We start from the raw sequence: 12,131 nt of genomic DNA, 5'->3' as shown, positions 1-12,131 counted from the left end.
TCATGGAGTAAGAGGGAAGATCCTTTCATGGATTGAGAACTGGTTAAAAGACAGGGAACAAAGGGTAGGAATAAATGGTAAATTTTCAGAATGGAGAGGGGTAACTAGTGGTGTTCCCCAAGGGTCAGTCCTAGGACCAATCCTATTCAACTTATTCATAAATGATCTGGAGAAAGGGGTAAGCAGTGAGGTGGCAACATTTGCAGATGGTACTAAACTGCTCAAGATAGTTAAGACCAAAGCAGACTGTGAAGAACTTCAAAAAGATCTCACAAAACTAAGTGATTGGGCAACGAAATGGCAAATGAAATTTAATGTGGATAAATGTAAAGAACTGTACACTGGAAAAAATAACCACAGCTGTACATACAATATGATGGGAGTTAATTTAGCTGCAACTAATCAGGAGAAAGATCTTGGAGTCATCGTGGATAGTTCTCTGAAAACGTCCACGCAGTGTGCAGTGGCAGTCAAAAAAGCAAACGGAATGTTAGGAATCATTAAAAAAGGGATAGAGAATAAGACAGAGAATATCTTACTGCCCTTATATAAATCCATGGTACCCCCACATCTTGAATACTACATACAGGTGTGGTCCCCTCATCTCAAAAAAGATATACTGGCATTAGAAAAGGTTCAGAAAAGGGCAACTAACATGGTTAGGGTTGGAACGGGTCCCATATGAGGAGAGATTAAAGAGGCTAGGACTTTTCAGCTTGGAAAAGAGGAGAGTAAGGGGGGCTATGATAGAGGTATATAAAATCATGAGTGGTGTGGAGAAAGAATAAGGAAAAGTTATTTACTTGTTCCCATAATATAAGAACTAGGGGCCACCAAATGAAATTAATCGGTAGCCAGTTTAAAACAAATAAAAGGAAGTTCTTCACTCAGCGCACAGTCTACCTGTGGAACTCCTTGCTTGAGGAGGTTGTGAAGGCTAGGACTATAACAGGGTTTGAAAGAAAACTGGATAAATTCATGGAGGTTAAGTCCATTAATGGCTATTAGCCAGGATGGGTAAGGAATGGTGTCCCTAGCCTCTGTGTGTCAGAGGGTGGAGATGGATGACAGGAGAGAGATCACTTGATCGTTACCTGTTAAATTCACTCCCTCTGGGGCACCTGGCAATGGCCACTGTTGGTAGACAGGATACTGGGCTGGATGGACTTTTGGTCTGACCCAGTATGGTCATTCTTATGTTCTTATGTTTTAAGCAAGACACGAGAAGTAATTCTCTGCTCTAATCCACGCTGATTAGGCCTCAACTGGAGCATTGTATCCAGGTCTGGGCACCATATTTCATGTAAGATGTGAAAAAATTGGAGAAAGTCCAGACAAGAGCAACAAAAATGGTTAATGGTCTGGGAAAACATGACCTAGGAGGGAAGATTGAAAAAATTGGGTTTCTTTAGTCTGTCAAGGTGGAATAAGCACTGGAATAAATTGCCTAAGGAGGTTGTGGAATCTCCATCATTGGAGATTTTTAAGAGTAGGTTACGCAGAAACCTGTCAGGGATTAGTCCTGCCATGAGTGCAGGGGACTGGATTAGATGACTTCTCAAGGTCCCTTCCAGTGCTATGATTCTATGATTCCCTACCAGCAACCCCAGAGGCTCATGGGAATAAGCTCTTTAGCTTAGACATAAATGACTCATCTGTATCCTCTTTGCCTTCCTTGGGTTCTTCCCTGGGGAGGCTAAATTTCTTAAAGGACCTAGTTTATCGTTAATTTTAACCCATGAACTAATTAAAATTGTAAATTCTTAGAAAATTAGTTCAGTCTCTATTGAGAGAGTAAGTGCTACCATTTTGGGAAGGAGGTGCTGTATTTTTCATGTATACCAAAGCAGTTGAATCCCTGCTGTAAGTGCAGAATGGAACTCAACCTACATTATGAAGTTGTTACCAACACCTTTGTCACCATAATAGGCCGTTAATAGGCTCAGGTTAAGAGCTTGGGTAACTCTTCACTGGGGCCATTGTGACATCAGTACTAACTACACCAGTTGCCAAATTTCTTCTGCAGCTAATCTGTATGCAACAGTGCTGTTGGCTGTAATGACTCAGTGGTCCGAGCGGAGACTGGACACATCTAGTTTACTTGGCCCAACTGTCACTGCTCTTTAAAGGTTCCATGGCTGCATCAGTGCCTGTAAGGCTCTCCATGCCATTGTTGCCTTAGCACCACTCCCATTTTGGCAGCAGTACCAGGAGAACTAAGACGGGGGTACAGGGGAAGCCCTTAAAACCCAGAAACATTGGGACTCAGGGACTACGCCAGGGGTCTCAAACACATGGGCTGTGGGCCAAATGCAGCCCGCAGGGCTATTTCCTGTGGCCTGCCAGCTCCCTGCGGTCCCCCTGTCCCACCCAGCACTTACCTAGAGCAGCTCCGGCCCTCAGGGAAGGGATTGGAATGGGGGCAGGGAAGGGGTGGGAAGAGGCGGGGCAGGGGCAGGGCCTCATAAAAGGGGTGGAGTGGGGGTGGGGCCGAGGGCGGCATGGGGGGAGGTGTCAGTAATGCGGCCTTCGGGCTAATGTACTAGACCTCGTATGGCCCTCGTGGTCATTTGAGTTTGAGACCCCGGGACTACGCTATCCCCATACCTAACTGCACATAGGACCAGTCTCACTAATGCAACCCTCTAAACCAGCAGGTAAATTACAAATTGAGCACCAGATTCTCGAGTGCGCTTTGGCTGCTGAATGCTTCTTTAGTGTCCTGGTGAATCTGCTTTTAAAAGCATACATAAAATAAAACTATTGAAGATTGTTTGCACATGTCTTCAAATCATTAGAAATATTACATCCGTCTATGGTACTTATGTGACCCCCATCACTGTAGAATCTGAACACCTCACAATCTTTTAAATGTATTTATCCTCATAAGACCCCAAGGAGATAGGGAAGTACTCTTATCCCTGTTCACAAATAGTTTTTCTGTGCCTCCGTTCTCTGAGTGTCTTGTCCTCAAGCTCACATGAAGATTACAGCAAAGCATGGAAATAAACCCAGTCTTCTCAGTACTAGGCTACTCTCATAACCACTGGACTATACTTCCTCTCTAGACGGTAGCATTCTCTTTGGATTTCTTGTGTAGCATTTGGATCTAAAATTTTAATATTTCTTTTAAATCTATATGATTTGAACTCTGGTGGGGAATGGGAATTTGTCTCTCAACTTCACTAACTTTATTACTATTTGAAAGAAATAGCACTAATGACATTCAGTAAAACGATAAAGTATGAGAGCAGTGCTATGCCAGGAGAACTCTGCAGCAGATTGTTATAGTGAGGAGCTATTTCATTTTGTATTTGAAGGTGTGCCTACGGAATGGTTGTTGCCTAGCCAATTGTACGGTAAAGCCAGGTGCTGCCTGTATTTCTGGACTCTGCTGTGAAAACTGTCAGGTGAGATAAAAATGTGATAACCTTTAGCAACCTGAATCATTCATGTTGATGCCCAGATACACAGGCTCAGCAGCTTCAGTACTCCAGAAGAGAGAGGTTTAATTCCTACCTGTCAAGCTATCACAGAGGTTTGGCAAACTACGGCCCACGGGCCACATCTGGCCCGCGGGACCATCCTGCCTGGCCCTTGAGCTCCCGGCCAGGGAGGCTAGCCCCCGTCCCCTCCCCTGCTGTCCCCCGTCCCCGCAGCCTCAGCTCTGGCCCACCGCTCCTGCTGGGCAGCACAATGGCATGGCTGGCTCCGGCCAGGTGGCTGGGCTGCGAGCTCCTGCTGCTCTGAGCAGCATGGTGAGGGGGCGGGGAGCGGGGGGGCTGGATAAGAAGCAGGGGGTCCCAGGTGGCAGTCAGGGGACGGGGGAGCAGGGGGCGGTTGGATGGGGCGGAGGTTCTGGGGACGGGGAACAGGGCGGGTTGGATAGGCGTGGGAGTCCCAGGGGGCCTGTCAGGGAGCGGGGGTGTTGATAGAGGTCGGGGCAGTCAGGAGACAGGAAGGGGGTTGGGTTCTGGGGGGGTGGTTAGGGGACAAGGAGCGGGGGGGTTGGATGGGTCAGGGGTTCTGAGGGGGGCAGTTAGGGGGCGGGAAGTGGGAGGGGGCGGATAGGGGGCAGGGGCCAGGCTGTTTGGGGAGGCACAGCCTTCCCTGCCCGGCCCTCCATACAGTTTTGCAACCCTGATTTGGCCCTCAGCCAAAAAGTTTGCCCACCCCTCAGCTATCAGTTTCTTTTCTTTGACATAGGGGATCTGCTGATCTGACCCTCATTTACGCCAGACATTCTAATGCTGTAAAAAGATATGAAGTGCTTGTTCAGTAAATTGCTGGCTGAGTCCCTTCCCCCACTTACCAGTGACTGTTAACTCCAGCTGTTGTGCATTGTTAGTGATGTGACCCCAGGCCTAGCCTCGGCAGACCCAACATGCAAAAGAAAATGAATAGATAGGCAAGAATCAATATTTTCTTTGATCATTGTTAATTATTAAAAGCACTAAGAGTTTAATCATCATTTTGGAGTGGAAAAGAATTACAATTATTTTAAAGATTAGAATTGGAATGCACTGTGATAAATGTCAACATAAGACCAAGAAAGTGAGTTCTACTTAATGTATTTATTTTGCATCTTCCTTTTACCTGAGCTGTGTTAAGACAAATGGCTAAGTAACTACAGGTTAGATGTTAGGGAACTGCTAAAACAACATTTTAATGACAGCCTGTGGGATAGGCTTCCTGAGAGAAATCACCTTCAGATCTTTGTATTATTATTTTCAACAGTTTCATAGAGAAGGGAAAATATGCAGAGAAAGAATTGGTGAGTGTGACCTACCTGAGTACTGCAATGGGACTTCAGAATGGTGCCCAAAGGATGTGTTTAAGCAAGATGGAACTCCGTGTGGTGACAATGTCCATTGTTTCCAAAGGAGATGCCCCAGCCATGAGAGACAGTGCAAAGCTATATTTGGCAAAGGCAAGTTTTCCCTGGCTGTATATAAAAATAAATAATAGCATCACTTAACTCTTAGGAAACTGGTAACTTCTTAAATGGCTGCCATCTGGGGATGGGCTAATTCTCCTTTTGGGAAGGTGTCTCTGCCATAGAGGAAGGGAGAGTTTGTATGCTTACTGGGAGGCAATGTCAAGTCAAGATTCCTGGATGCAGTGAGTCTTGAGTGACACTGCCTGTCCTCTGCTGGCAAACCCCCCTTCTCCCTGAACTTATCCTGTCTAATTAGTGAATCTTGAACATCATACCTACATGTTAGTTTATTCTATAGCACCAGTCACTGTAATATTGGGTGACCAGATAGCAAGTGTGAAAAATCAGGACAGAAGGAGAGGGGTAATATGCTCCTAAATAAGACAAAGGCCCGAATATCGGGATTGGCCCTATAAAATTAGGACATCTGGTCACCCAACTGTCATACCTAAACATTCATAATGTGCCCAACTTCTGCTGCTAGATCCTTCACACTCCCTCAACCCAGGAAGTAACAGTAGAGGTCGGGAGTGGCTCCTTGATAGCAAAGCAGCTGGCGTTTGGGAATAGGTGATTTGGGAAAGTTGGATGAGATGCCTGCTTAAGTGGTAAGGGAGTCATCTTTGACTACAGAAGGTGCTAGATCCAGACTATTGATATGGGAAGGGCTCACTTTAAAGAGTAGAGGGAGTAGGACAGACTGAGGACAAAAGAAATGTTGAGGGGCCAGGCTACATTTTGGAGCATAAGAGATGGGGTATTGAGATACCCAGAAAGAATGTAAATCACCCTCAATTCCTACTTTGGTCTGAAAGGTTAATGTTGCAAATAGGTGTAAAATCTCCAGTTGCCAGGTGTTTGCTTTGTTTACAATGATACTCAGTGTTTGTTCACTGTTTTTACTGTGCAGCATTTAAGTGTGCAGTACATATACACATTCTCATATCATAAATAGATTTTCACTTTTAGCCAAATCAGTTTTTCATTTCAGTTACATTTTAAGGCATGTATCACAATATAACTAAATGCAATCTCCAGCGTTAGAATGCTGGAATGTTTTGCAATTGATTCCTTTCAGGCTCCCCCTGCTGTGCTGTGCTGAGTTCACATATAAGAATGCAAATCATGTCATGACCCAATATAGCACATCCTTTGCAAACTATAGTTTTCAGCCCCACTTACCCATAAGTTCCCCAGTACTGGCCGCCATGGATTTAGCCTCCCACCTACATGAGGTGCACCAGGAGCTCAGGGAACACAGTCAAAAAGGCCTATTAACACCATGTGGACCAAGATCATCAGGCTGCCCCCAATCTGGCTGTAGGGGACAAGGTGTGGGTCTCTGCCCAATGTTGTCAGATGTTGGCTGTGTGTGTGTTCTTTCAGTGTGCTGTCCCAGCTCTGAGCAGGTAGTGGACACAGCAGACCTTGATAGAACTGCCCACAAAGACCACAAGACTCAGATTAGTAGTGAAGGCACCCAGCCAGGTTTATTGTCAACAAAGCACAGTACTACTATCCCACAGACTCTACCGGACCACTAATATGTGTATTCCTGTAACAATGGACTCTGCTCAGTGAATGGCGGGACTTTGCATTCCCCCCTAGGATGGCCAAAGACACTCCCTCTGAGACTCCATTTTATACACTGATACAAACAAGTTACATATTGCCCTCTGATGTAGCTAGTTACTGCCCCTCTGATGTGGTTAGTTACCACCCTTTACCCTGTACATGTTGGTTCAATCTAATCATCTATATCCATCACCCTGTTATCTGACTTTATCTTTAAGAGGGGGTCAGCGTGTCCTTGTATCATCTTAGGGGAGTGTTTTCATACCATACTTGGTACCACCCTTCTGGAATGTGCTTGCATGAGTGTCCTGTGCTTAGCGCTTCTCAGGAATGTGTGTGTTTTTGCAATACCAGCCCTGTTCTTGCCAGTGTCCATGAGCCAGCACGCAGACAGAGCCTGGCTTCTGCTCACAGCCTGACTTTTGGTAATTTTGCTTTATAGTAGCAGGGCTTGACCACTACCTTAGTTCAGGCCTCAGGCCTCAGAGTGGGCTTCTTATACAAGGCCTCATGTCTCAGGCTCTCTCTTTCTACCACACCCAGAACCTTAAATTGAGCCACCTATCCGCCAAACTAGACTACCAACACCTGGACCCTTTCAAGATTATAAAACAGGTAAACCCAGAGGTTACAGCTGCCCGAGTCCTTGAAGATCTACCCCATCTTTCACATCTCACTTTTAAAGCCCTGCATTGAGAATCCAAACTCAAACTGTTCCAACCTGCCAACCAAAGCCCATAACAGTCTATGGAAAGGAGGAATACTTGGTCCACTGAATCCTTGACTGTCATAAATATAAAGGTTTCAGAGGAACAGCCGTGTTAGTCTGTATTCGCAAAAAGAAAAGGAGTACTTGTGGCACCTTAGAGACTAACCAATTTATTTGAGCATGAGCTTTCGTGAGCTACATGATGAAGTGAGCTGTAGCTCACGAAAGCTCATGCTCAAATAAATTGGTTAGTCTCTAAGGTGCCACAAGTACTCCTTTTCTTTTTATAAATATAAAGGGAAGGGTAAACCCCTTTAAAATCCCTCCTGGCCAGAGTAAAACTCCTCTCACCTGTAAAGGGTTAAGAAGCTAAAGGTAACCTCGCTGGCACCTGACCAAAATGACCAATGAGGAGACAAGATACTTTCAAAAGCTGGCAGGAGGGAGAGAAACAAAGGGTCTGTGTGTCTGTCTATAGTCTGTCTTTGCCGGGGATAGACCAGGAATGGAGTCTTAGAACTTTTAGTAAGTAATCTAGCTAGGTACGTGTTAGATTATGATTTCTTTAAATGGCTGAGAAAAGAACTGTGTTGAATAGAATAACTATTTCTGTCTGTGTATCTTTTTTGTAACTTAAGGTTTTGCCTAGAGGGGTTCTCTATGCTTTGAATCTAATTACCCTGTAAGATATCTACCATCCTGATTTTACAGGGAGGATTTCTTTATTTCTATTTACTTCTATTTTTATTAAAAGTCTTCTTGTAAGAAAACTGAATGCTTTTTCATTGTTCTCAGATCCAAGGGTTTGGGTCTGTGGTCACCTATGCAAATTGGTGAGGCTTTTTATCCAACATTTCCCAGGAAAGGGGGGGTGCAAGTGTTGGGAGAATTGTTCATTGTTCTTAAGATCCAAGGGTCTGGGTCTGTAGTCACCTAGGCAAATTGGTGAGGCTTTTTACCAAACCTTGTCCAGGAAGTGGGGTGCAAGGTTTTGGGAAGTATTTTGGGGGGAAAGACGCGTCCAAACAGCTCTTCCCCAGTAACCAGTATTAGTTTGGTGGTGGTAGCGGCCAATCCAAGGACAAAGGGTGGAATATTTTGTACCTTGGGGAAGTTTTGACCTGAGCTGGTAAAGATAAGCTTAGGAGGTTTTTCATGCAGGTCCCCACATCTGTACCCTAGAGTTCAGCGTGGGGGAGGAACCTTGACATTGACTCACAGCGATTTAGGGCAAAGTACCAGCACCTGGTGACTGGGAAGGCTGTGGTCCAGATGAGCAGTCTTGGGAACCTGTAAAGAACATGCACATCCCAGACCTGTTACAAGAGCTCCCTCAGAAGTAACCTGAGAAACTGGATTGCCCACGGCCCTCTGCTTGCTTGTTCCCAGCCCTGATCCCACCTTGTTCCAACCCTGCACCTGCCTGGGACGCAGCCCTGCTCCTGCCCTGGAACCAGCCTGGTTCCTGTCTTGGCTCTGGCCTTGTCTTTGCCTTGCCTCACTCGAGATAACCTAGCTCTGACCCTCAGCTCCAATTCTGGCCAGAAGCCCACTTCTGACTTTGGTTCTGAGTAGGCATGACCACCTATATTTGCGTCTCTGACACTCTATTGCTACTGGAGATTCCCCAGTTCGTGCATCCAATGATTGCATTAGCCCTTTTGGCCACAGTATTGCACTGGAAGCTCATATTCAGCTGATTATCCACCACACTCCCCAAATCTTTTTCAGACTCACTGCTTCCCAGGGTAGAGTCCCCCATTCTTTGTTCCTAGAAGTATACATTTTACATTTAGCACATTAAAATGCATATTGTTTATTTCTTCCCAGTTTACCAAGCAATCTATACTGCTCCATATTACTGATCTGTCTTCTTCATTATGTACGACTCCTCCAATTTTTGTGTATTCTGCACTCTTTTTCGGTGGTGATTTCATGTTTTCTTCTAGTTCATCGATAAAAATGTTAAATAGTACAGGGCCAAGACCAAATCCCTGCAGGACCCCACTAGATGGTGATTCCCCGTTTACAATTACACTTTAAGATGTATTGGCTCACTTTTAATCCATTTAATGTATTTTATATTGTTCTAGTTTTTATGGCATACGGTACCATGGTGTTAAAGGGTTATGTACTCACTGAGGTTTTAGTTGTCTGGATTGGGGAAGTCAGTAATATAGGGCAAATGCAAATTGACCTTTATGGCCTCAGCTACATATGTAACACATTACACCTTGTTCAAAAATGAGATATTTCAGGCACTGATTGGCAAAGAAGTACAGTGTTTCCCAGACCCCCTTCAGCTATCAAAAGGAGTTTACCAATCTCTCCCTCTTACACCAGATCTGTTGACTTAACAGAAAAGTAGATTGCCCAGACCTATATTCTGTATATCTGATGGCCAGGGCTTTGATAGAACAATCTTGTTGTCCAGTACATGTCGTACTCAACTCTTGGAAAGAATCAATACTGGAGTGTAATAGCCTCAAATGGAAGAGATTTGTTCTCTGGCCAAACAGTCATAATGTAGCCCCAACAATGTCCCCGGTTCAGCATATCTTAGAATATTTGCTACAGCTGAAACTCTCAGGTCTCTTTTTATCATCAGTTAATTTGCATCTAGCAGTTATATCAGTATACCATTCTCTCATGTATTCACACACAACACAGTTAAGAGATTCATGAAAGGGTTAAGAAAATCCTTCCACCAGTTAAAGACCCTTCTCTAGCACGGGACCTCAACATCGTCCTCACGTAGCTAATTAAACCTCCATTTGAGCCAATGGCAGAAAGCTCTTTATTTCACCTCTTGGCTAAAGCACCTTTCATTATAGCCATAACATTTGCCAGAAGAGTTAGTGAACTTCACTCCCTTGTGACTGACCCACCATTCACTGTTTTGCATAAGGACAAAGTTGTGCTACATTCCTATCCCAAATTCCTACCTGAAGTGCTTAATTGCCAGTAGTTTTATCCAGCCTACATACACATGTAGGAGAAATAAGCTTCACATTTTAGATGCAAAAGGGACTTCAGTTTAATCAGACTGTACATTCAGAAAGTGCCGTCATCTATTCATTCCCTATACTGTTAATAAAAAGGGTCAAGTGATCACATCTCCAACACTCTCAAAATGAGTTAGGTTGTGCTTTCGTGAGGCCAGCACTTTAGTATTGAACCCTGTCCCTCCGAAAATGAGGTCGCATTTCACTAGGACCAACGCAGCTTCAATGATATGCCTTACACATATTCCTTTCATACAGATCTATAGGGCTTTAACCTGAAGTTCCATGCACACGTTTACAAAACACTATTCTTTGGACTTAGCACCCAAATTGGATGCACAATTTGGCAGGGCAGTACTTCAATCCCTCTTTAATTAGGACCCACCATTGTCTAACAGGAGTAATGCTTGACTATCCCGTGACTGAGAATATGTATAGGACACTCAAAGAAGAAATGGAGGTTACTCATTTATGACCAGTGTTTCTGAAGAGGGACTCTTCATATTCACACTCCTACCCCACTTTCCTCTCTTCCTCCAAGTCCTAAAGACAACCTGGGATTTGGAGGAGGCAGCAGAAAGCACTGAGGCGGATGGAGCGCCATGTCCCCTTTTACAGTCCTGCCCTCAGAATATTCAGGAACAATGAGGGCAGCGGTAGAAGAGAGTGTGAGAGTGCCCCAACAGACACTGCTATCCAAAGGTTCCACCATCACAGCTGCACCGGCGGTGCCTCCCATGCATGTGACTATGCCGAGTCCATCGCAAAGAGCTCGGGTTACAGTGAGTAACCTCCATTTCTTCAAGCCCTTGAAATGATTGGAGGGGTTAGTACAATGCACCATGCACTTTATTTCTGCCTTGTCATTTACCTTGTGCTTTTCCTCTCCCCCTTTTGCAGAAGCACATCTGGCCCCACTGAGTTGTTTCAAAACAGTGAACACTAAAGGTGACCGGTGTGGCAACTGTGGTGGGGATGGTCTTGCTTACAAGAAGTGCCAACACAAGTAAGTTGTTTACATTGATCTGTATGATCTACTGGAAAATGTACTCAGGAGAAATCACTGTAAATAAAAAACCGCATTTTAAGAAGTAGTGTAGAAGAATAAGTCATAGACAAGTGAGAGGAGACTCAGCAGCATTTCACCAGAGGTACAGTTTATTTAAGCATTTCATTTTCACCCACAGTGGGTTTGAGGAGGGTGCTTTGGTTTTTGAAAGGTAGTTTACAACATGCCAGCCTGGGCAGTGGCAATGGCTGTCACAACTCTTGTGATTTCATTCTACCTCAGGAGCTGACACATGGCTGAAAAGATTAGTCAGTGGTCTTGTCAGCTCTGCTGTTTTATATGAATGGACTTGCAGGTGGCTAGAGCTTACTTGCTTGTAGATGTTGAATCTTACATATTGCTTGTTACTAGACTCCTACCCCTCAGTGGCCTCTGGGAGGATGAGGGAAGCACAGGCCTTTTTGTCAGACATGATAACATTGTATAACCAGAGCCCTGCAGCCAAGGTCATAGTAACAACTATTGCAGGCAAGCAAGCCATGGTTTGAAGCCAGTAAGTGAGCAGCAAGCCTTCTTCCGTTCCTTCAGTTTTTGAAGATGGTAGCCAGGTGGTTCCTTCCCCTTGAAAGTCCTCAGGAATCATTTGGTGAATCAGAATGGGACACTCTCCTTCTAAGGTCACTGGCATTACCCAATTGGGTTTGATTAGTTCACCTCTAAGTAAGTGAAGAACTAGCCCAATCCAGTAATTTCAGAAATTACATAGATGAAAAGTGTATTTAGTCTGTTGAAGTCATGGGTCAGTTCACAGAGGTTAGATCAACCATCCTAAAATGCCACAACTCAAAAATGTATTTTTTTAAAAATGCAAGGCTGGTAAAAAGTTGTAACTGA

The 12,131-nt window shown here is 44.6% G+C and overlaps 1 protein-coding gene across 1 annotated transcript in view; it reads left to right on the top strand.

Moving 5' to 3' along the window:
• LOC125637428 (disintegrin and metalloproteinase domain-containing protein 9-like) overlaps positions 1-12,131 on the top strand; it is a 107,013-nt gene that overhangs the window by 74,269 nt on the left and 20,613 nt on the right. Inside the window, exons 13-15 of the mRNA XM_048851833.2 lie at positions 3,321-3,410; positions 4,738-4,930; positions 11,129-11,234. Coding sequence (XP_048707790.2) covers positions 3,321-3,410; positions 4,738-4,930; positions 11,129-11,234 — 389 coding nt within the window. The remainder of the gene's footprint in view (positions 1-3,320; positions 3,411-4,737; positions 4,931-11,128; positions 11,235-12,131) is intronic.

Source organism: Caretta caretta, chromosome 1, assembly GCF_965140235.1.
Source record: "Caretta caretta isolate rCarCar2 chromosome 1, rCarCar1.hap1, whole genome shotgun sequence".
Taxonomy (NCBI): Eukaryota; Metazoa; Chordata; order Testudines; family Cheloniidae; genus Caretta; species Caretta caretta.
Note: the sequence above shows the minus strand (reverse complement) of the source record. Positions and strands in the feature narration are given on the sequence as shown.